Here is a 25,713-nt window from a genome sequence, read left to right as displayed (position 1 = left end):
GGCAGCGAGATTCCATAAGGAGAAAAATGCCCATATATTTATAGGCTTTTAAAAAAAAATTTGATGACAGCTGTTTTAGGTCAAAATTAACTTTTCTACAAAAATAAACTTCTTTGTTAAGCGTTAACCTACTTCTAATTATCGTTTTCTTAAGTATACCAGTTAAATGTAAGAAAAATTAAGCTCTAGTCTTTAATACCAAGAGTCTTCATATTATTAATAGAAGGATAACTAGTTGTGTTACTTAGTTCTATATCACATCATTCATTTAGGCATTATTTAAGTAATAAAAAATGATAAATCACATAATCACTGAATAATTACCAGTAAATCATCACTTAAGAAATATTTAGACAAATGCATTCTAAATTTGACAGCTGGCCATACATGGTAGCTAGAACTATGGGCCCCAAAGACGTCCATGTCCTGATGCCTAAAACCTGTGAATAGGTTATATTACACAGCAAAGAAATTTTGTAGGTATGATTAGGGGCAGTCTTGAGGTAGTAACATTCTCCTGAGTCATCTGAGTTGACTAATTTAATCACCTGGACCCTTCAAGCAGAGACCTTTCCTGCTAGGGTCACAGGTGTGCAAGAGAAGTCATGGGGAAGATGAAAGGGAGCTCTGAAGCACAAGGATACTCAAGTAGCCAGTTATTAGCTTTGCAGATGGAGGAAAGAGGCTGTAAGTCAAGGGATGGGGGCAGACCTTAAAAACTGAGAACAGCCCTCAGTTGACAGCCAGCAAGGTAAAGTGGACCTCAGTCCAAAATCATGAGGAATTAAATTCTTCCAAAATGAATGAGCATAGAAGCAGGTTCTCCTCAGAGGCTCCAAGAAAGAATGTGGCCATGTTAGCATCTTGATTTTGCCTCGTGAGACTCTAAGCAGAGACCCAGCCAAGTCTGCCAGAATCCTGCCCTATGGGAACAGTAAACATTGTTTAAGAGTTGCAAAGTTTGTGGTAGTAGAAAACGAATGTTATCATACTAACAAACTTAAGTACTTTATTTCTATTTCCAAAAGGGAAACATATTTAAGCTATATTAACCAAGGCTCACTATCTACCCAATTGGCTGCTGCTTAAGGCTACCTATATGTATTCTAAACTGATTTTAACTGGCCAATAAAAAGTTTCTAATGAGTTTTCTGGGCATTCAGAAATGTATAAAACATTAGCTCAATGCAACATTACACAACTTAATTAGAAAACATGGGAAAATGGAGAACATATTAATACAGGAAAAATCATGTTAAATTGCTTGCATATTATAAGGCCAACCATTGAAAAAAACAATCGTTTGGAGTTTAGGTGCCAATAAAAATTGCACCTCTCTTGGATTTCAGATTGTGTCTGATGTTGTAGCTCAGCTCACTCAAATTTCATTCTGATACCCTTACAGATTGTTGACACACTTGTTTAAAGTTGAAAATCTTAAGAATGCATTTCCTAGACTCATGTTCCACATACAACCTAATTTTCTTCAGATTTCACACTCATACCACATGAAATTTGGAATGCAAAACTATAGAAGAGACCATAATTCAGTCATTTTTATGATTTTCTACTGACAAGAATGATATGGGATTTTTGTTGCTGTCTTGGGGTTCTGGATGCCGTTTTGCAGCAGTGGTAGTAGAGGGGCTAAGGAGACAGGTGCGAACCTACATTCTGCTGGCTTACATGTTGGTAGAGTCAATGTAGCACTGGAACTGACTGAGTGTCGCTCTGAAACCAAGTTCATTTCCCAGCTCCCAATGCAGACTGTAGCTAGCTCCATTAGAAAGCAAGTTCTGAAGTACTATTCTGAACTTTAGAAGTTACTGGTAGCAACCCTCCTAAAACTTCAGTCCTTTCAATGATATTCTAAGTGCCTGATTTGCCTTAAAAAAAAGAAAAATCACCTTCTGCTTATCATGGCTAGAATGTTTTCCATGATGTACAACTTAACTTGACTGATTAAAAAAATAACATATGTAAAAATACAAGCAGGAATCAGGGAGATCAAAAATATTGTATTTTTGTATTTTGGAGTGAAGAATATGACTTAAATTGACAGTTGTAATTAGGCTAAGACTTTTCTGCAAGTATATGTCTTTTTTTAAAAAAAATGTTATTCAAGCATCACAATTATACATAGTCGTTGGGTTCATTTTGACAAAATCATACATTCAAGGAATTTGGTTTCAAGCTCCTTCCCCCTATTTTCCCCCCTCTATTCTATTAAACTTCCTTTCCTCTACATACATAAAAGTGAAGTACACTTTGGTATCTTTGTATATGAATATAAAATGATTTTGTTAAATTCATTCTATTTATCTTCCCCTTCCCTTATTTTCTCCCTCTGGTCCTCCTCCTACTCCACTGACCTTCCCTGTATATCATATCCTATGGCCTCCTCAGCCACTTTCTTTATTTCGTTTTAGACTCCACATATAAAACATTTCACCCTCGATTTTCTAAGTCTGGCTTATTTCACTTAGCATGATTTTTCCCACTTCCATTCATTTACCAGCAAATGTTATTTCATTCTTCTTTATGGCACAAAGCTCCACTGTGGTATATATACCACATTTTCTTAATTCATTCATCTGGGCTGATTCCATAGCTTGGCTATTGTGAACTGTGCTGCTATAAACAGTGAAGTGGCTGTATTGCTATAGTATGTGGATTTTCGACCATTTGGATAAAGACTGAGGAGTGAGATAGCTCAGTCACAGGGTGTTTCCATTTGTAGTTTTTTGAGAACTCTTCACACTGCTTTCCAGAGTAGCTGTACTACTTGCATTTCTACCAACAATGTATGTATGTACATATTCCCCAACCTCACCAGCATTTGTTTATTATTCATGTTCTTGATAACTGTCATTCTGACTGGAGTAAGTTGAAATTTTAGCGTAGTTTTGATTTGTATTTCCCTAATTGTTAAGAAATGCTAAACATTTTCTCATATAATTCTTGGCCATTTATGTTTCTTCTTTTGAAAAGTTTCTAAATAGTTCTTTTGGGCATTTATTGATTGGTCTCTTTTTTTCCCCTTTGGCAGTGAGTTTTTTGAGTTCTTTATACATTCTGGATATTAATTAATCCCTTGTCAGAGGAGTAGCTGGCAAAGATTTTCTCCATTCTGTGGGCTCTCTCTTGACTCTCATGATCATTTCTTTTGCTGTCCAGTAGATTTTTGATAGCATCCCACTTAATGATTCTTGGTCTTATTTCTTGAGCTTTAGGGATCTTGTCAAGAAAACCATTGCCTATATCAGAATGTTGACCCTATGTTTTCTTTGAGCAGTTGCAAGGTTTCTTGTCTATTATTTAAGTCTTTCATCCATTTTGATTTGACTTTTGTGCAGGCTGAATGATAGGGATCTAAATTCATTCTTCTACATATGAATATTCAGTTTTCCCAGCACCAATTATTAAAAAGGCTGTCTTTGCTAGTCTGTATCTTGAAGTAACGTTATCAAGTAGCTGAATCTGCAGAGCAGACTCTAACCAAAATTACCATGGGAGTGTACTGGTGGGGAACTGAGTGGAACACACATCCAGAACTGCCTCTAACCTGTGTTGTCCAATACAGTAGCCACCAGTCAAATGTAAAAGGTGACTATTCCAAACTGAGAAATGCCGTAAATGAAAATACACTCTGGATTTGAAAGGCAAGAAAGAAAAGGATGGAAACAGAAAAGAGCCTCATATATGTGCTTAACCTCAATGAACTGGAGTAGAACTAGAGCAGATGCAGGCTTTCCAGTGACAGATACCACCAGGAACCTAGGAGGTTACATTCTTCAATGGTCAGCATTCCAAGACAGAGAAGGAAGACTGATGCAAAAACTGAAGCTCATTATTCAACACTTCTGAAGAGGCAAGGTAAAAAGACCAAGACAGGAAAACAGTTAACTCTCCCTTTGACAATAACAATAATGATAGTTGCCACTTCTTGAATGCTTGCTTCATGCCAGGACCTTTATAAATTGCTTCATATGTATATTGAATTGAAAAACTGGAAGGGAACACAAACAGAATAGAGCTGCTTTAATGGTGGTACTAGTGCAATTGATCTTTCCTTCATTTCTTTACCATTCACAGAGATAGCAATACAGGTTCATTTTTTCCCATAATACAGTGGATAGCTGGCTCTCAGATCTGAATAAACACAACAGAAGAAAAACACATGGATCCAGTTCATGACCTGCAGAAGCTTTTTTCCAATGAGACCATTACTCCAAGCCATACAGCTTCTGAGGCCATGTAGAGGTGTAGTAGGTGTTACCTCCAACTGCTATCCTAAATTGTGTTTTACAATAACACTGCAAAGTAGGTATTAGAATACCGTGACACAACTGTGGATCAAAAATTGAATATGCTGCCTACAGGCAACAAGGCTAGAGGGTATCCTCTCCTTTTCTTGACTAGATTTGGTATAGGAATGTGCAGGCCACTCATTCTTTGCAGGATGTTGACACACCAGTAAAAAATACACACACACACACACACACACACTCGCTCTCCCTCCCTTCAATACTTGTTTGTTTGTTTCTTTTTTTTTTTTTTTTTTTTTTTGCAGTGCTGGGGATTGAACCCAGTGCCTTGTGCTTGCAAGGCAAGCACTCTACCAACTGAGCTAACTCCCCAGCCCACCTGCATTTATTTAAACTAATTTTTCTTTATTATAAAACTAATGCAAACTCACTAAAGATGGTGTGAAATGTTCAAAAAAGTATGGATAAAGGGATAACATTTATTCACAGGTTCCATTACAAAAAGACAGTTATTGCCAACATACATTCTCTTCCTGTCTTTAATCCAGGCAAAAGGATCATTTGGAATACACTTCATTTGAAGTAGAAGACATATTCAAAGACAATGCACAGGAGATGGGGAAACAGTTCATTGGTAGAGTATTTGCCTAGTGTGTGCAAGGCCCTGAGTTCAATCCCCTGAACTGATCCCTCAAAAAAAAAGTATGTGTATATAAGTGTATGGTATGATCAATTTTAACACATTCATGTAATGATCCCTTAGGCCAAGAAACACAACACTATCAGAATCCCAGAAGCCTCTCTTGTGCTCACTCCCAGACATTCCATTGCCAGAATAAACACTTTCCTGATTGGCAGCAGCATAAATCTATTTCCCTGTGTTCATTCTTTATATGTGAATTACATACTCTTGAGTTTTATTTCTTTCACTCTTATGTGCGTAGGTGAAGTGCTCAGCCCATTGCTACATCACTTTACACTGTGACAATATACCAAAATGTATTTATCCTTTCTTCTATCAATAGGCATTTGGGTACTGACTTGGAGCTAAGACCAATAATGCTTCTCTGAACATGCTGGTAATTACCTCTTGGTGGACATATTTTGCAGTTCTGGATAAGTACTTAGTAGTGGAATTGCCAAGGCAAACAGTGTGCATATGTCCAGATCTAAAAAGTAGAGCCAAACATTTTCTCAAGTGGCTATACCAATTACACTCTAAGCAGCAACTCTCAGAGTTCTGGTGGCTCCACATCCATGCCAACACAGGGTGCGGCACAGCTGTTTCACTTTATCAATTCTGGTAAGCAATATTATCTTTTGGGGTTTTAATCTCTGTAGTGATTAATGAGATTGAACACCTTTTTGTACATTTTTTGGCATATTTCTGTTGTTAAGTGCTCTAGTCTCTATTGGTTGCCATCTTTCTTATTCACTTATCAGAATATTCTGGATATACATTTCTTATTAGATGTGTGAATTGTGAATATATTCTATAAATCTATCCATTATCTTTTCATTGTGTTAATGGTGCCTTGTGAATAACAAAGTTTTTGATTCTAATTGTAATTCATCAGTTTTTAACTTCATGATTATTATTTTTATACCCTATTTAAGAAATCTCCAGCTACTCCAAAATCACAAAGATGTTCTTCCAAGTTTTTCATGGCATGTCATATATTTGGTCCATGTAAAATCTTGTTAAAACTATGTAATACCCTTCTATCCATTTGTAACATTGTATACATTAAATGTATTTTCCACAATACATTAATACTACAGCTTTTTTGCCTGTCTTTCTAACTAGACAGTGAGCTAGTCAGGAGCAGGGCCACTACTTATTCATCATCATATCCTTAGAGTATGTGAAGATCTCTAGTTTGGAGGTCTAAGAAATCTGATTTTATTGAGCTGCTTAAATGTTTGAAGATACATTTCCAAAAACATTATATGTTGTATCTAGAGTAGATAAAATTTTATTCAAATAGGATTTCATGTCACATTTGCCATTCCTGTTCATCTCCAGAATCTTCTTAATCGAGAGGGCGTAGTGAATGATTTGAATGTCATCAACTAATCCAAATATAGAATTAAAAATATAAACATGGTAAGAAATATGGTACTTAAGCAGAATATGACTTAATTCAGAGGCAAATCAAACCAACTGAAAGACATAAAAATGCAAGCCATAAAATCATTGTTCTAGTTGGGTATGGTAATGCATGTCTGTAATCCTACTGGCTCAGGAGGCTGAGGCAGGAGAATCACGAGTTCAAAGCCAGCCTCAGCAACTTAGTGAGACCCTAAACAACTCAGCAAGACCCTGTCTCTAAATAAAATGTAAAACACAGCTAGGGATGTTCAATCCCTGGTATTAAAACAAAAAAATTACTCTATTTCATAAAAGGAACTTAAAATTTACTTTTCAACCAGAGAGACTAGCTCAAGATAGGAAATTTAAAACACATCAAATGAAAAAAAAAATTCAGAAAATATATGAAATTCACATAAAAAGATTTTCTGCATGAGTTTCCCCTAAGGAGACTTACAAAAGACAAAGTAAAATACAAGGCTCATGTGTTGGAGCAAAGAACAAGCATATGATTTAGGGGTGGCTGACCAAAATCATAGTGCAACCAGAGTCCTTAATGAGGAAAATACTTCAACTTCATATAATAAGGAGAGGGAAAAAAAAAGATGCTGGGCAAAATTCACTCCTGAAATGAAACTACTGACACTTTTTAAAATCATAGTGGCACACTGCTAATTAATTTAGAGTAATAGCAAAACTAGATTAAACTCCAAAACCAAATCAACCATTCCCAGCATATAATTTAACATGAAATCTCATTAATGCCATGTGTGCTACATAGATCAAAGGTTAACTTCCTAAGCACTAATAATATTTTTCAAATCCTACAACGAAAGATACCATTACCAAATGGGTTCACACGTACAAGGATGGTTCCACATGTCAGACAAGGTTCACAGAAACTGTTTGTATTGGTCAACTACTACAATGAATCTTTAGTTAAGGAGTTGCTTTCTCCATAGTTTGGTAATACAAGGGTTAATTTCCAAGAAATCTGTTGGCTTCCTACAAACTGAGCTGGGGACACATAGACTAGGCAAGGATTACAAAGCCAGGTGGGGCTCAGCCACTACTCCTTTTCTTTTAACATATCCACAACCCAAAACACTTCTCTACATCTATGAGTTATATAGCAAATTACATCATGAACTCGAAATATTAAGAATGCAATCCTTATTACTGACAATGCTACTTTGAGAAGTACCTGTCAGAGCAAGCAACAGAAAAATGCCCTATGGAGTAAATCAATGTAAAGTCTGACTCTGGGTCAACTCATCTGCCTAATTAGCAGGCAAAGCTACAATTTAGGTTTTTTGCCTTTGGAAGCCATAAATACCTCCGTATCTCTGATAAAGCTGAGTCCTTTCCCCCAGAAAAATGAATACACATGCAAGTACTTTTACATAAACACAAAGTCCCTAACAGACACACACATCAAATTAGGTAAACTATTCCAGGGGATTTTAAGGGCCAGATCTTGGATTTCCTGGCACTCTTCAACCAAGATTAAGAAAAATGTGTTCAGAGAACTAGAAGTACAGCTCAGTGGTAGAGCACTTGCCTAGGATGCATGGAAGGGAGGGATGACAGGCAATATTCAGAAAACTAGAGGTATATTAAGTATAATTTTCTTTTTTCATGCCCAATCTTTTATTTAAAATCACACTTAAAAACATTTTTGTCAGACAGCATGACTTTGTTTATTTTTAAGTGGTGCTAAGGATCAAACCCAGTGTCTCACTTGTGCTAGGCAAGTGCTCTGCCAGAGCTACCACCCCAGTCCCTTAAAATCACTTTTGATACATGTCTTTTGATTCTACATGTACGCACAAAGTTTACTGAACATACTTTTCTCACGTCTATGTTGAAGACCTGTGCAATGTATTGGGGCTATCATGAAGATGAAGTCCCTGTTCCCAAGGAACTTAATAGTATATTAAGAAGAAATTAACTGAGAACTTACCAAACTGAATCCTATTCAAATATTCTTCCCTATGTAATAAAACAATTCATCTGCACCTATCACACCCCCGTCTTACCTTTGTCCTCACTCATTCTTCAACAAGTACTTGTGACATCAACTGGTAACAGGTACTTCCTAAGCTGCTAGAAAACTATACTGAAAAAAGCACCATTGTTGTCACAGATAACTTACATTCCAGGAGGAGAAAAGTGAAAAAAATCAACATGAAGTATGTCAGAAAAGCATACCCAATAAGTGACATACTAGGGAGAAAAATGAAATGGGGTAGTGGCGTGAAGACACTAGACAGTACACAGGGAGAACAAGATCTTAGTGAGGTGACATGTGAGCAGAGGCCTGAAGGAAGCAAGAGAAAGCCATCCAAATGGGTGGGAGATAAACATTCCAGGTAGATGCAGCAAACACAAGGACCCAGAGGCAAAAGTTTTCTGGGAATGTCTAAAGAATGGCACAAGGCCAACTTGGTCAGTCAGCTCAGCAAAGTGAATGCGTATGCTGGGAGGTTGGGAGGGGCGATATGAAGTCGAACAGGCTGTGGAGAAGAGGAAGATTACAGGTGTCTTTGCTGGTAATCATAAAAACTTAGTTTTTAGGGGCTGGGGTATGGCTCAGAGGTAGATTGCTCGTCTAGCATGTGCAAGTCCCTGGGTTCAATCCCCAGCACTGCAAAGTAAACATACCTAAATTTGTGAAGTTAAGTTTTCATTCCAAGTAAAAGGTTTTAGGGAAAGATGTGTCATGATCTGACATACTTTAGAAGAATCACTCTGGATGCGCTGTTGAAGAGAGAAGATTATACAGCAGGAGGAGAAGCAATATCAGGAAGACAACAGGCCACTACTCTAAAACTCAAAGGAAGACATGATCCTTTAGACCAGGGTGGTAGTAGTAGGGTAGGTGGTAAAATATAATCCAACTCCCAGTTCACTGGGAACACGAAGCCAACAGGGTTTCCTGGTAGACAAGATGCATTGTGCAGGGGAAACAGAAGAATCAAGTATGCCCGGGAGATTTATACTGCAAAAAACTGGAAATACAGACTTGTTCTTTCCAGACATGGGAAAGACTGCAAAAAGAACACCAGTGTTCCAGGAAAAGGGGAGTGACAGGCGGAGGTGGGTACAAGAGGGGGTTTGATAACAGCAGTTCAATTTTAACATAGTGTGAATGGGATGTCTTTCAGAAACAAGAGATGTCAGCTGGTGGTGATACTTTCCAGCCTGGAACTCAGGCTAGAGTTAAAGAGCAGGTAATCATCATCCTAGGCTCGAAATTGATACTTGTTGTCTTGCTACTGGGTGACATCCCATAGGGGAGGAGTGCAGACAGAGGACAGCTTGAGACAGATCAGAGCATCTAACATTAAGCTGGAAGAAGAGGAAGAACCATCAAAGGCAATGGGAATAAGAGCCAGTGAGGCCCAAGAAAAACAAGACAAATGGGTTAACCATTCCCTGAAAGAAGGTCAAACACTACTTATGGGTCAAATAAAACAAATACCAATTTTTGACCAACGAATGTAACAAGAGGTCACTGGTGACACACAAGTTTCTCTGGTGAAATACTGAAGAGAAGGAGGACTCAGAGTAGGTGAACAAGAGCACATGCAGCCACTGCCAAGCATAAACCAAAACATTTTAGGAGAAGTCTCAGAGTAGCACATACTGATCTGCTGTGGTGAGCAACACCAAGATGCTTCCTTTAAGGGAAATAGAAATAGCACCCACAGATTTCACTGTAAGCAAGACAAACAACTTGAATGTATTGTTTTTGGAAAGCATCACCTGCAAGTGGATTTAAACAGCAAATACAAAGCAAGCCTGTATTCCTTCTTGCTAAAAGAATTATTTTAAAACACAACAAAAAATGAAACAAATATACTAGAAATGCCATGGGCCCCATGAAAGAAAGAAAGGACAAAAAGGAAGAAAATTTTGGAATTCCAACTATAGTGCTAAAAGAGGAGGTAGCTAATTTTAACTTTTGTGACGGATAGAAATCCATAATGTAAAACTGCCAAGCCAATCAAAACCACACGCTTACCTGAATTCCTGAGCACCAAGCTTTCAACTAAGCATACCATCCTGGAAGCAGGACAAGGAACAGTGTGCCCTCCTGTGGGCATATCTACATGCTGACTGAGATGGCTAAATGGATATTCTGAACTGCGTTATACTGCATTACCAACTGGATAATTGAGGACATGATTTTGTAACAAAGTCTCCTGCATATCAATATACTGTTAACATTTTTATGTTTTTTAAAAAGCAGGAAGTACAGTTAGTACATATATTCATGTACACCTTATCGAAAGTTAACAAATATTAATACTTTATCATAGATGGTTCAAATCTAACTGTTTTACAGCATGGAGCATTCTGGATTTTATACCATTGAGAAAGAATGAGCTATCATGAGACTTAAGAGAAAACAAATTATTTCTTTTGGGTCAATTTCTCTGTGTGGCACAATGTAATGTTATAAAATTCATCTTTTTGCATGTGGATATCTCCTTCAGTCTATACTTATTCTTATTTCATATAAAAAGAATGTATTATTACATATTTATCAATAAATGTAAAAATAGAAAAGCTTTCAGAAAAAAACATAGGAGTAAATCTTCATAACACTGGGTTAGGTACAGATTTCTTAGCTACAACATCAAGAACACAAGCAATTAAAGAAATCATTAATGAATAGATTTTAGCAATATAAAAAATTTTGCACATCAAAAGTCACCATTAAGGCAGGTGTGGTGGCACATGCCTGTAATCCCAGAAACTGAGAAAGATGGGATAGGGGGATCGCAAGTTCAAAGTCAGATTCAGCAAATTAGTGAAGCCCTAGGTAACTTGTCTCCAAAAAAAAAAAAAAGCAGCGGGTAGGGTAGGCAATGCTGGTACCAAAGAACAAACAAACAAACAAAAAAATACACCACTAAAAAAAGAAAAATTCATGATTGCTCGCTCTATTTCTGTGAGGTACATCATTGGGATTTTAATTTTAATTGCATTGAATCTGTATAGCACTTTTGGTAGTATGGCCATTTTGACAATATTAATTCTGCCTATCCAAGAACATGGGAGATCTTTCCATCTTCTAAGGTTTTCTTTAATTTCTTTCTTTAGTGTTCTGTAGTTCTCATTGTAGAGGTCTTTCACATCTTTTGTTAGATTGATTCCCAAGTATTTTATTTTTTTCCTAGGCTACTGTGAATGGGGTAGTTTTCCTAACTTCTCTTTCTGAAGATTCATCATTTATGTATAAAAATGCATTAGATTTATGAGCATTGATCTTATATCCTACTACTTTACTGAATTCACTTATGAGTTCTAAAAGTTTTCTGGTATTTTTCCCAGTTCCTCTAAATATATAATCATATCATCGGCAAATAAGGATATTTTGAGTTCTTCTTTTCCTATTCGTATCCCTTGAATTTCTTTGGTCTAATTGCTCTGGCTAGAGTCTCAAGAACAATGTTGAATAGAAGTGGTGAAAGCGGGCATCCCTGCCTTGTTTCAGTTTTTAGGGGGAATGCTTTCAGTTTTTCACCATTTAGAATGATATCGGCCATGGGCTTAGCATAGATGGCCTTTACAATGTTAAGGAATGTTCCCACTATCCCTATTTTATTCTAGTGTTTTGAAAATGAAGGGGGGCTGTATTTTATCAAATGCTTTTTCTGCATCTATTGAAATAATCATGTGATTCTTGACTTTAAGTCTGTTGATATGGTGAATTACATTTATTGATTTCCAGATGTTGAACCAACCTTGCATTCCTGGGATAAAACTCACTTGATCGTGGTGGACTATCTTTTTAATATATTTTTGAATGTGATTTGCTAAAATTTTGTTAAGAATTTTTGTGTCAAGGTTCATTAAGGATACTGGTCTGAAATTTTCTTTCCTAGATGTGTCTCTGTCTGGTTTAGGTATCAGGGTGATATTGGCTTCATAGAATGAGTTTTCATATACTGAAAGAAAAGTATTTTCAAATTTTGAATCAGACAAAAGACATATCCAGAATGTTAAAAAAAAAAAAAAAAAAAAAGAACAACAAATTTTAGCTCAATAACAAGACAAGTAGCCTAACTAAAAATGGGCAGGGCTATATAGCTCAGTTGGTAAAGTGCTTGCCTTGCAAGCACAAAGCCCTGGGTTCAATCCCCAGCACCACAAAAAAGAAAAAAAAAAAATGGGCAAAATATTCGAAAAGTCATTTAACCAAAGAAGGTATTGGAATGGCCAATGAGCACATAAAAAAGTGTTCATCGTCATTAATTGGGATATGGGCACCAAAACCATAATGACAGAATACACATACACACAGGAGTAGCTTAGTGAAAACTCCTGTCAAAAAGCAATCAAAAAGCTAGTTAATAGTAAGTACTAGGGAAGGTGCAGAGAAACTAGAACCTAATCATACTTCTGGTAACAATGTAAAAATATGCAGTCACACTGGAAAACACTTTGGCAGTTTCCTCCAATGTTAAACATACATATAGCATACAATAATTCTACACTTAGGTAGGTACATGAGAAATAACATTTCCATACAAGGATCTCAACATTAGTGTTCATAGCGACATATTTATAATAGCAAAGAAGTGTTCATCAACTGGTAAATGGATAAAGAAATGCTGGCTATGATCTGAAACATAACTGCTATTTGGCTTACTTTTATTTCAATATTTCTAAACAATTATTTCATAAATTCAAAATAGTTATAAACTTAGGCCATCTTCAAATTTTAAACATTAGTCCAATCATATAAATCTGTAGCCACTTAAAATGCTCATAACAAGTTTACCCACAGTGAAAATGATTTTTTAATGGAAACCCTGTATACAAACCATTTCTAACTCTAATTAAATTTATCTTGGGAAAACACCATAGTTAAGTGCTATAACTAATACTAAACAAAATGTTAATATACTCTAAGTGGTGGAATACTGTTCCATTTAAATGGCATAACAAACAACATTAATAAGAAACTGGAAATCTGTGGTTCTATAGTTATTCACAAAGTCTGCATTTTGTTCTATTTATAATCAAATATGTTCACAGGGACAAAAGCATCATCTTCAAATTTGTGGTATCCACTTGTACTAATGCAAATGCTACTGCATAACAATCACGTTTATTTTGCTTGGATATATAAATAAAAATCATTTTCACAACTGAAGTAATGAAAGTCTTAAGTATTGTGCAGATTACACACAAAGTCAGCACTCTTTTATGAGTTAAAATTTAATGTGGTTATTACATGTACTGTTAATGTGTGACACATGCATCTTGTAGCTAAACACTATATTTTAATCTAATAATTTAATAATAGTAGCTATAACATTCTGAAATGCGCTTCCTGAGTCAAAACCATAATGTGTTTATTGGGGGTTCAGGTCAGCACTTCATGAGATCTGGATTCATTACAACTTGCCAAAAGAGGACAAAGGAAGACAAGAAAGCTTTTAAGAAGGAAAAAATAAACAGCAACAAATCATTTTGGAAGAATTCCTTTTCCTCGCTAAGTGGAACATGTAGAGGATGGCGGGTGGTTGCTTTCATTCACTGCTGAGGTTTTAATGGAGCAGTATGTGCCCACTTGTGGTAACACAGCATGGCTACTCCAAGAAGCCACCAAGGGGCCAGGCTTTGTAGAAGCAGAAAACAGGAAAGTCAAAAGCCATAAAAGGCTTTTCATGGATTCTATAAAGAAGGATGGGACTGCAGAAAAAGCTCAAGGAGTTAAACTCAGCACAAAGACTTTGCAATTCTACACTGACCAGAGAAATGACAGCCCCCTTACACTTTCCAAAACATAACTGAACCTCAATAGCCACCAAAGTACATACAAAAGAGTTAAGTCAGAAAGTCTTTGTATTTGTAGGCTAAACTCTACTTCCTAATTAATTTTCCACAGACTAATCATTGTGAGGTTAGTGTTTTCAAGTGAGCTTTATCAAACATAAACCAGGCATTCACTTTGTGATAAACACTCTGAGAAGAGTACAAAGTTAAATGACACACTTTCAGTGACCATACAATTTTGTACCATATCGTGAAGTGCTGGAACCGAATGATGGGACAATACTTCAGGAATATACAGGAGGGAACAATTAGAAGACTCAAAGAGAACACTAGAAAGAAAATACTTTAGCTGAAAGGGATAAGATTCAGAGCACAAGATGAGAAGGGTAGTATAGCAGAGAGAAAACTCATAATAACATCAAAAAGATCCTACTCAGAGAATGGGGATGAATTTGCCATGACTGGGACACAGGAGTGTCTGAAACGCAGGACAAGAGGTGATGTCAGAGAGCCGTTCAGAGTGTGAGACATGCCTTGACAAGTAGAACATGGCAGAGGTTCAAAAGACCAAGGCTTAGACTAAGAATTCATGCTAGGCACAGTTGGTGCACACCTGGAATCCCAGAGGCTCAGAAGGCTGAGGCAAGAGGATTATGAGTTCAAGGTCAGTCTTAGCAACTTAGGGAGGCCCTCAGCAACTCAGCAAGACCCTGTCTCTAAATTTAAAACAAAAAAAAAAAAAAAAAAATGTGGCTTGGTGTGTAAGTACACCTGGGTTGGTTCAATACCTGGTACCAAAAAAAAAAAAAAAAGGTTTCATAAAACATAGGTCTTCAATTGGACCTTAAAAGACAGTCCTCCTAATTCACAGAACATAGTGAGCACTAGCTCTCAAAAAAACTGCTCTGAATCCCATGGAGAAAACACCATAAGATTGAATGTGTGTTTACTTCCAGCATGGGAACGCTAAATAATTACTAATCAAGTCAAAACACACCTAAGGATGAAATGTACCCACACCACGGAAGATACCTGGGAAGTGATACAGCTTCAATTTGAAGGCAGGACAACAAAAACTCCATGGTCTGCAGAGTAGGTGGCCAACCCAACCCTCCACTGAAGGTCGGATCCTCCAGAGTTGTGCTGTTCAACAGAGTAGCCAACTCAAATGTAAACTCGGCTGTGGGCTCGCTCAGTGGTAGAGTGCCTGCCTCACATACACGAAGCTCTCTGATCCCCAGCACCAAAGGAGAAGGAAAACTTAAATATAAATTAAAATTAAATAAAATTCAGAATTTGATTCCTCAGTTACACTAGCCATATTTCAAGTGATCAACAGCTGCCTGTGACTCGTCGCTGGCACACTGGGCACAGAGGTAGAGAACATTTCCTTCCGTGGAGACAGTTCAATTGGTCAGTGCAGTCCTAGAGTCACCACCTCAGGAAAGAGAATCACAAAGGCCACAAGGGCAAAAGTCACATCTCAAACTTCTTTGAGATTCTCAGATCACTTAACACTGAACTGGGAACACATGTATTTTCAATATATGTTCACAAAATTCAACATTTAATATACTACAGGTATGGAAATTGTACACGTTCTACTGGGGGGAAAGCTAAATATCTATGTTCTAACTGCATAGGCTGCACAACTGAAGTTCTGTGCCACAGAACTAACAGTACCACATAGTACCCACAGTATTAATGGATTTGTCAAGATGGATACAGCCAATTAAAAAAAAGTTAGGTGCACCTGCCTTATCACAATGCATACCTTCCAACCCAGCTCCTGGAGAAATGGATGACATCTTACACTATGGAAATTAAGACTGCCATTTGATGGAACCTTGTTAAAAATAATCTACGAGGATCATCACCTCTTAATTTATCCGGCTGGAAAGTCAGAAACTAGGATACTACCTTTAATCTAAAAACCACCAATTCCATGTTGCTAGAAATAGTCATGAAAATGTAAATCCCATGGAGATACTAATCAACAGAAAACAGGTGTCAGGGGTATATTTGCCTTCCTTTTTCTCCAGGATAGACTACCAGGAGATACACAGACTTAATTGGTTCAGATAAATTTTATTCATAAGAATCTGAAGAAAAAGGGAAAGAATAAAAATCTAATAAAAAATGAGCAAGAGAACTTAACAAGTACCTCACAAAAGATCTCTCTGGAGGTAACTACATCTTATTAGACCAGAAAAACAGGAATCCAAATCTTAACTAGTTATCACTAAATGCTTAGGAGAGTAGGTAAAATTTCTAAAACTAACGATACTAAGGTACTAGATTGGCATAACTGACAATCCCATACATGGCTGCTGAAAGTGCTATTAGTAACAACCATTTTGAAAAATCATTTGAGAATACAGAGATAGATACCTATAAACAACACACACTTCCAGTGCTAGGTATATTCTCAAGAAAAATGTATAGCCATGGGCACTAAAAACAAGTATTAAATGAATATTTTCAGTAGCCAAAGTTGAACACAAGCCAATTTAAATAACATTACAATGCATAAGCTATAATATACACAGGCAGAAATTAATTTCTAGACATCAAAAAAAATGAATACTATAATTACACATATAACTGAACGAACTGCAGGTTCAGTATAACTATCTGTATGAAGTACAAACCCAGGTAAAATTAAACTATTAGGGTAAATGTGTTGGGTATGTCTTAAAAATTATTTAAAACAAAAATAAAAACCAAAGGTTTGATTATCTGGCTTCTTCTAGACAGTGGTGTCCTCTGGGTTAGAAGGAAGTTGGGAGAGACTATGTTGTACCTTGATAGGCTAGTCAGCTATTTCTTCACTGTGTAGGGGGGTCTCATGGGTGCATTCTTCGTGATAATTTGCTGAGCTAAACATTTTTGTTTTGAACACTTTTCTATATGAACATTTCACACACAAAGTTGAAACACAGTCTACACACACAGACATAAAACCCCTCATTCCTGAAGTTAGACATCTGACCCCACTTAACCACTCCCAGCTACCTTTCTAACTCTCTCCTCCCTCACGGCTTGGCTTACCTCATGTGGTGCTTTACTAATCAATGGTGAGACATTGATATTTTCTCCTCCTTCAGGATAGATCTGGAAATTCACTCTTCGATAAAGAATCTGAAAGGAGAACAAACTGTGTTATAAAAAAGTTTTGTTTTTTTTTTTAATTTGCCTCTCTTCACTATGAAAAAAGTGCTATTTTGTAATGAATTGATAACAGGCTCACTTCATGAACAGCTTCACAAGGAAGCAAAAGTTTCAGGAGAGGAGATCAACCCTGCAAAACCTGGCATACAATGCAATGAATGAGATGAAAATGTGAAGTCCAGTCTCCTCACAAATTTAACAGTGTTTCTAAACAAGGGAACCATTCTTCCCTATGCAGATGCAACTTATAAACATTAAGAAATGTAACACTGTCCAACCAAAGTTCACTCCCACCCCCAATTTCCAAAGGATACCTAAGTGACTGGTGCCACCATTTGCTTTACTCATGTGGCTTCAGGTGGCCATTTCCCATGCATTTTTGACAACACCAAATATTTCCCTGTTGTATTTAATAACTTATTTCCTGATATTACTTCAATTTTTCTCAAGTTCATCGTGTACCCTTTCTTCCTTACTATCATAAAAGCAACAACACTGTTTTATATCCTATTTTCCAAACCTCCTTCCTACACTTGATAATCTCTTTTTCTTCTATTAATTAAAATTCTCATATTACTGAAAAAATGATTACACATCTGAGACCCACACGCCCAAAATAATGTACTTCAAGCAGGTCAGGGCTTATTTTATCTGGGAACACATACTTCTGCCTGTAGAGAGCTGCTAGCTCCCAAAAGCAGTTCAATGCTGCTAGGAGGGCAATGCGTCAGAGCAAAAGCTATAAGCTCCTGCCGGGTGGCCAAGTCCTGGTAATCTTCTGATTGTCCCAACTGGCTACAAACATCCCAACTCTTAGCATAGCCTGCAAAATTAACAAGAAAAAAAAAATTATTTCCAGAAGAAAAGACAAAATAAATTCAAACTGACATGAATTCAATGGATTCCTGTTCAAGTCTGGTGGTACCAAAGCAAAATGGTAGCTGTTAGTCATCATTATGCAGAAATGCTTAAGAATCTAAATTGGAAAAGAAAGATCAGGCTGATCAATTATCCACACAGTTCAGTATTAATTCAGACAAGTATTCCTGACCAACTCAAATTTTAGGTTAACTCAAAATGAATACAAATAGTTTACTGTGCTTTAATGTTGAGTAAAGAAGTGGGTATCCAGAAGGCAGGGTACCGCCCCACCCAACTATCTGGACTCCTATGAGCTTGGGAAAGCTCCAGGTATGAGAGGTTTCCTCTAAAACTACAAAGGGACAACAATGACGCCTTCCTCTCTGGTTGCTGAAAGGATTAAGTAATATTTTTATTTAAAAGCACATCAGAAACTAGATAAAGAGACATTAAGATAAACACCCACACAGATCACTTTATGGATGGTAGACATCCAAAGACAGCACCAAAAAGAGCTGGCCCCTGACTCCCAGAGGAGATCATTTTCACATGCAATGCTACACTGTGAATTCTTAAAATATACTTTTATTTTTATTCCAAGGAATTTCAGTTTGAGAGTAGATCTTTTTCTAAGAAAAAAGGTCTCAGTACAGAATAATTTCTCTAATATATAATGTATATAATGTAAAAATTAATTCAGGTACCACCATTAAAGGATAAAATTCTTACAAAACTAATTTTGGATTAACACAATAATGTCTGTACAGAAAAACATAATCATTTTGAACTTCATGCTATGAAACCACTGCTTATTAAAGAAGGGTTTTTTTTTTTTAATGAAATCAGTTTTCTAATGCTGAGGTTTGTGAGTTACTGTTTGGAGTTTTTTCAAGAGTGTTAAACATTTTCAAAGATGAACTGCCAAAGATTCTCTCCTCACCAATCTTTAGTCAGGTTCCACTGAGCCCTTTGATCAAGTAGAACTCAATATTAGCCCCTGCCCTTGCTGGGCCTACAATTTCAGTTTTACAACGAATCCTAATAAGTCAGAGGAGCTAGAATTCCCATATCCTTCACATCAGATCAAATTTTTCATTGCTTTCTGTTGACACCTTCAGGAAAATTTCCCCTACCCATGACGTCTCTTCTTAGTAGTCTTGCACCCACTGATCTCTCAGTTTTCTTAGTGAAATGCTTGCCTGTCTTTGTTGTATCTGGAGATATTTCTGCTGTCTCTTCCATAATGAGACAGTCTTGGCACATATAACAACAGTACTAAATAGAGTCTTCCTTACACTTGCTAGTAGGTGTCAGAAGAGTTATTCAGTAATAGTGGACATGCAGAAAGTGCAGTCAGTGCTTGCCTAGCATACATGAGGTCCTGGGCTCAGTCCTGAGCACTAGTACTGTGCTCAGGAATGGACACAGCAGCAGAGGATGCAGCACAGAGCCCATGATGAGAAGTCATTACTTTCCCTTCCTCTGGGAAACCTGTTCTTCAGATGAGAAATTTTTCTACAAATCTGCCTATCTTCCAGAAACAGGAATCTGAATGTCAACATGAAAAATTCTAAGACTGTAAACTATTACCAAATTCTTTAACATTATGTTGAAAATGCACTGTTTTCCTTCAAATTAAAGAACAGGAATATTTACTATATACTCACAAACTGTGATATTATTTCATTTAACAAACAGACAGAATTAAAACATTTTTCTAAAATTATCCTTAAAATGAGGAGCATATTTTTGATATTTTTAATATGAATTAAAAGCAAACAAAATCTCAGATAAAATATAACATCTGAGTCCATTAAAATATTAATATATAAACATAAAGCATACACACTTGTCAGTGCTCATAAAATGTATCTCAAGCAAAAATGTGTCTGGCTTACTGATTGGGCCAACTGATTTCAAAATAAACCTTTTCCTTTATTACATGAAGCAAACATAAGCAAAGTGTTAAGTAAGTTGTCCACTCACCTGCAGCCATCAGCTCCTGACAATGCATATTGGCTGCTTTGTAGTCATGGAAATGAAGGGCTTGCTCTACTAAAAGCATTAGAACCTGTCCACGCCGTTCTTCTGAGTCTTCACCTGCAGGCACATACAAATCACTTAATGATTATGACAGCATCAATGGATTAAAGGAGCTCATTAACCCTCTTACATTAATTTAAAAATAAAACATAAATCAGATTAATTTTAAAAGAGTAGAAGACAAAAGTTTATAGCAACTTGACCTTTTGATCTATATATTATACATAGAATTAATTAGCCCTCAGACTTTGAAGAGATCAATGATTAATATCAGTTTCTATTTAAAATACCCAAACCAAAAAGTCCAAGATCAGTGTGGTCTTCAGTCCCACAAAGAAGTCTTAGTATTACTCAGGTAAGGGAAAGAGAAGGAATCCATACTTCAAAAGAAAACAGGTTGTAAAATGATTTAAGAAAGTGACTAGCAGATTAAGTATATGAGGGTAATAAACCAATAATATTTCTCATCTTAAGAATTCAACTAGTATACAGATTCAATGTAATTCCAATTAAAATCCCAATGATGTACCTTGCAGAAATAGAGCAAGTAATTATGAAATTCATCTGGAAGAATAAGAAACCCAGAATAGCTAAAGCAATCCTTAGCAAGAAGAGTGAAACAGGGGGTATCACAATACCAGAACTTCAACTCTATTACAAAGCAATAGTAACAAAAATGGCATGGTATTGGTACCAAAATAGACAGGTGGATCAATGGTACAGAATAGAGGACATGGACACGAACCCCAATAAATACAATTTTCTAATACTAGACAAAGGTGCCAAAAATATGCAATGGAGAAAAGGTAGCCTCTTCAACAAATGGTGCTGGGAAAACTGGAAAACCATATGCAACAGAATGAAATTAAACCCCTATCTCTCACCCTGCACAAAACTCAACTCAAAATGGATCAAGGACCTCGGAATCAGACCAGAGACCCTGCATCTTATAGAAGAAAAAGTAGGTCCAAATCTTCAACTTGTCGGCTTAGGACAAGACTTCCTTAACAGGGCTCCCATAGCCCAAGAAATAAAAGCAAGAATCAACAACTGGGATAGATTCAAACTAAAAAGCTTTCTCTCAGCAAAGGAGACTATCAGTAATGTGAAGAGGGAGCCTACAGAGTGGGAGAATATCTTTGCACTCATACTTCAGATAGAGCGCTAATTTCCAGAATCTATAAAGAACTCAAAAAACTCTACACCAAAAACACAAATAACCCAATCAACAAATGGGCTAAGGAAGTGAACAGACACTTCACAGAAGAAGATGTACAAGCAATCAACAGATATATGAAAAAATGTTCAACATCTCTAGTAATAAGAGAAATGCAAATCAAAACTACCCTAAGATTTCATCTCACCCCAATTAGAATGGCGATTATCAAGAACACAAGCAACAACAGGTGTTGGCGAGGATGTGGGGAAAAAGGTACACTCATACATTGCTGGTGGGGTTGCAAATTAGTGCAGCCACTCTGGAAAGCAGTATGGAGATTCCTCAGAAAGCTTGGAATGGAACCACCATTTGACCCAGCTATCCCACTCCTTGGCCTATACCCAAAGGACTTAAAATCAGCATACTACAGAGATTCAGCCACATCAATGTTCATAGCTGCTCAATTCACTATAGCCAGATTGTGGAACCAACCTAGATGCCCTTCAGTTGATGAATGGATAAAGAAACTGTGGCATATATATATACAATGGAATATCACTCTGCCATGAAGAATGATAAAATTATGGCATTTGCAGGCAAATGGATGAAATTGGAGGATATCATGCTAAGTGAGATAAGCCAATCTCAAAAAACTAAAGGACGAATGATCTCGCTGATAAGCGGATGAGGACATATAAGGGGGTGTAGGAGGGGTTAGGGTTAGGGTTAGGTTTAGGGTTAGGGATAAGGAGGGTGGTAAGAATGGAGGAAGGAAGGACTGTATAGAGGGAAAAGAGGGGTGTGGGGAAAGGGAAAAAAAATAACAGAATGAATCAAACAACATTGCCCTATGTAAATTTATGATTTTTAATTAAAAAAAAAAAAAAAAAAAGAATTCAACTATTGGTGGGGCACAGTGGCACTCATCTGTAATCCCAGTAGCGCAGGAGGCTGAGACAGAAGGATTGTGAGTTCAAAGCCAGCCTCAGCAATTTAGTGAGGTGCTAAGCAACTCAGTGAGGCCCTATCTCTCAATGAAATACAAAAAAGGGCTGGGGATGTGGCTCAGTGGTTAAGTGCCCCTGAGTTGAAACCCTGGTACCAAAAAAAAAAAAACAAAAAACAAAAAAACTTCAATTAAATTAGTATTTAGAAACTAGAATGTAAAGTGTAGTCCAAAGCCCTACCCCATGCCTACGCTTCATACTGTAGTTTTGGTAAAGATCCTCTGAGTTTTGACACCGTGAACAAAATATCTAACAAAACAACTCAGAGGAAGATTTATTTTGGCTCATGGTTTGACAGTCAACTCCACTGCAGAAACATCACGGCAGAAGGACATGGTAGAAGAAAGCTGCTTAGCTTACAATGACCAGGAAGCAGAGAGGGAATGAGGAGGGGTCAAGGAAAGACAGAGTCCCCAAATTCTTGCCCCCATTGACCCACCTGCTCCAGTCACACCCCAACTGCCTACATTTACCATGCGGTAGTCCATGCAAATTGCTGATCCATCAAATGGATTAATCCACTGATGAGGTTACAGTCCTCACAATGCAATCACTTCACCTCTGAACACTGCTTCACTAACACATGAGCTCTGGGGGGACAGTCCAGATCTAAACCCTAATACCTGTTAAGTCAGTTTAGCCAGAATCTCTCACTCTAGATATCTCATCTTGTTATCTGACCAAATTCCTCATCCCCTCAGATGGCATCTAATCACCCTGGCCTTCAGCAAGAATCTCATATCCTGTTAGGTTTGCTTATCCAGAATCCCCTCTTACCACTGAGGATTCCTCTTAATAATTTTCCATCCCTTCCTTTCCAACTTTCCCTTGTTGCTTGAGTTTGGTATTAATTAAGAAATCCAACTCAATGGAAACAATAAAACTTTGTAGAGCTACAGCCAACATTTAGTTATACTGCAAAAGCCACTGCAAAAGTACTAGCTATACTTTTATTTGTATTATTTTTTGCAGTACTGGTGATTGAACCCAGGGGTGCTCTACTTTTGAGCTATATTCCTAGACCTTTTTATTTTGAGACAGGGTCTAAGTTGCTAAAGTTGTCCTCAAACTTGCGATCTTCTCCTAGATTCCTAAATTGCTGGGATTACAAGCATGCAACACTATGCCAAGCTTTGCTATACTTATAAACAGTCTCAGAGTTCAGGAAAGGCAGAACAAAGTTTATACCACTTTAGTAACAGCTATTGTCTCTAATATGTGTTTACCCTTCATAGGATTCTCTGCTTTAATGAATAAATACAGAATTCCATAACTGAAAGCTCAAAAGGGAATATTAAAAACACTTTTTAAAAAGTCTTGCCATTAAAATATTGAAGTGGGAAAAGATTAAATTTATGCTGTAACAACATTATTTGAAGATGCTTTAAAGCACAGGAACTTTGTACACAGACAGATAGCTAAAGCAGCCACCCAGCACAATATCTACACAGGCTGGTTTGCCTCTTCCCCCACCCCAACTTATCTTTGAGAACAGGGCACCTAAGATTAGAAGTTTCTCTTCATGACACCAACCAATTAGATACAAAGTAGCCACCTAATTACCTCCAACAGACCAGAAACCTTATTTTAATCCCATCTACATGCTAAAGGACCCCCCCTACCACAGTTGGCAATTACCATGAAGATGGCAAGAAAGAACTGAATAAAAGAGGTTATGCGCGAATTCCTGGAAGAAGACATGAACATTCCTCCCTATTATCAGCCCTACTCACCCAATGAACCCCACCAATCCGACGCCCTGCTTCTTTCATCCTGTATCTATGACTTCCCCACCTCTACCAGACTGTGAAGCTGGTTTGGTGAGAGACTTCCATTTCTCCATTCTCTGGTCACAGAATGAACTGTGCTATTGGTGATTGGCCTCAGTTTTTCTTTTGGGATTCCAAACATTGAACAGAAAAAAAAAAGATGTCTTCCTGGATGTTTTCCACTCTTAAGAAAGGGGTCAGAATCTGTTGGTAATGGTGGAATAACACATCACTTGCAGTTTAAGGACATGGTTATGAGTCGTCACTGGATCACTTATTGAACTACATAAGGCCCAATGTGTCTGAGACTTCTCCCATGAAATTCAGGTAGTCATGGGAGCCCCAGAAGAGCTGAGAGTTGTACTGGTCTATGTTACAATATTGTTTACAGAGCTGTTTCAGCCAGCCCAAAAGACTGGTACTGGAAAATGTTTAACTCCAACTACATCAGCTCATGGGGCATTCCCAAAGCACACAACCCAACAATCTACAACGATAAGAACACCTGCATTCACCACAAATTTCATTGTAACTCAAAACTGTATTGCTTTTAATGCACTGTATTGTATGTACTATAATGTACTGTATTGTAATATAATATAATGTACTGTGCTTAATGTACAGCTATTTCACACCTAAAGCTCTGATTTGGTAATATGAACTTCTAAATAATACAGATAAAGTATAGAACTGGTGATAGAGGAAGATCTAGAAAGCCAGTAGCATAATTTTTAAATAAGCTGACTTCATTTTTTACATTGAACAGTAACTACCAATAGTAACCAGGGACACAGGGATTACAGAAACTATCCTGAAAGGATTTCACTTTGAGTTCATCTTTAAGAAGATTTAGAATACATTCCTTGGTTTAAAGGAAATGTTTAAGAAAGAAATATCTGTGTATATAGTGCTTAAAAAGAAACAAAATTAGGAAATTAGAAATCACCAACTACTCAGTAGCCACCAACTAGCTGCTAACTAGGACTTTACACTTTAGTCAATCAAATATTTTGTCTTGCTTCTTCAAATACTTTGCAAAACTTTTCCCCTCGAATTTTTTTGGTGGAGCCCTGGACAATTCCAGGTTTAGTGCTACCCGATTAATGAACTGCTGTCTGCTGAAATAAAATTATTAAAATCTATTGCGGTTAAGGTTAATCTTCAAACAAGCCCAATCCCCTACAGGCAAAAGTTGAGGGCAATAGTCCCTAAACCTGCCACTATAGATAAAATAGTCTCCCTTCTCATTTTAACAAGCATCAAAACTGACTCCAGTAGAATCCATTGATTTCAATGATACAGACGCATGTATATCAAGGATGGCAATGAAAAACGTATTTTATATTATTTTAAAGTAAACCTTGTGCTTGCTTCTGCAGCACACACATTAAAATTGCAGTGATACAGATAAAATTAGCATGGCCCCTGACCAAGGATGACAAATTTGTGAAACATTCTACTTTAAAAAAATCTTCTACTACTTTACCTCTGTAAAAAGAATTCTTATAACTATGTCACTCTATGTTAAAAAAAAAAAATTGCCATT

General features: G+C 37.0%; 1 protein-coding gene across 1 annotated transcript in view; it reads right to left on the bottom strand.

The window, feature by feature from the left end:
• Positions 1 to 25,713, bottom strand: part of NBAS (NBAS subunit of NRZ tethering complex) — a 343,098-nt gene that overhangs the window by 137,743 nt on the left and 179,642 nt on the right. Inside the window, exons 33-35 of the mRNA XM_079111365.1 lie at positions 20,176 to 20,289; positions 17,994 to 18,151; positions 17,209 to 17,298 (exon numbers count right to left, since the gene is read on the bottom strand). Of these exons, the coding sequence (XP_078967491.1) occupies positions 17,209 to 17,298; positions 17,994 to 18,151; positions 20,176 to 20,289 (362 nt within the window). The remainder of the gene's footprint in view (positions 1 to 17,208; positions 17,299 to 17,993; positions 18,152 to 20,175; positions 20,290 to 25,713) is intronic.

The sequence above is a fragment of the Sciurus vulgaris genome (genome assembly GCF_902686455.1).
Source record: "Sciurus vulgaris genome assembly, chromosome: 14".
NCBI lineage: Eukaryota > Metazoa > Chordata > Mammalia > Rodentia > Sciuridae > Sciurus > Sciurus vulgaris.
This window is presented reverse-complemented; position numbering and strand designations above follow the sequence as displayed.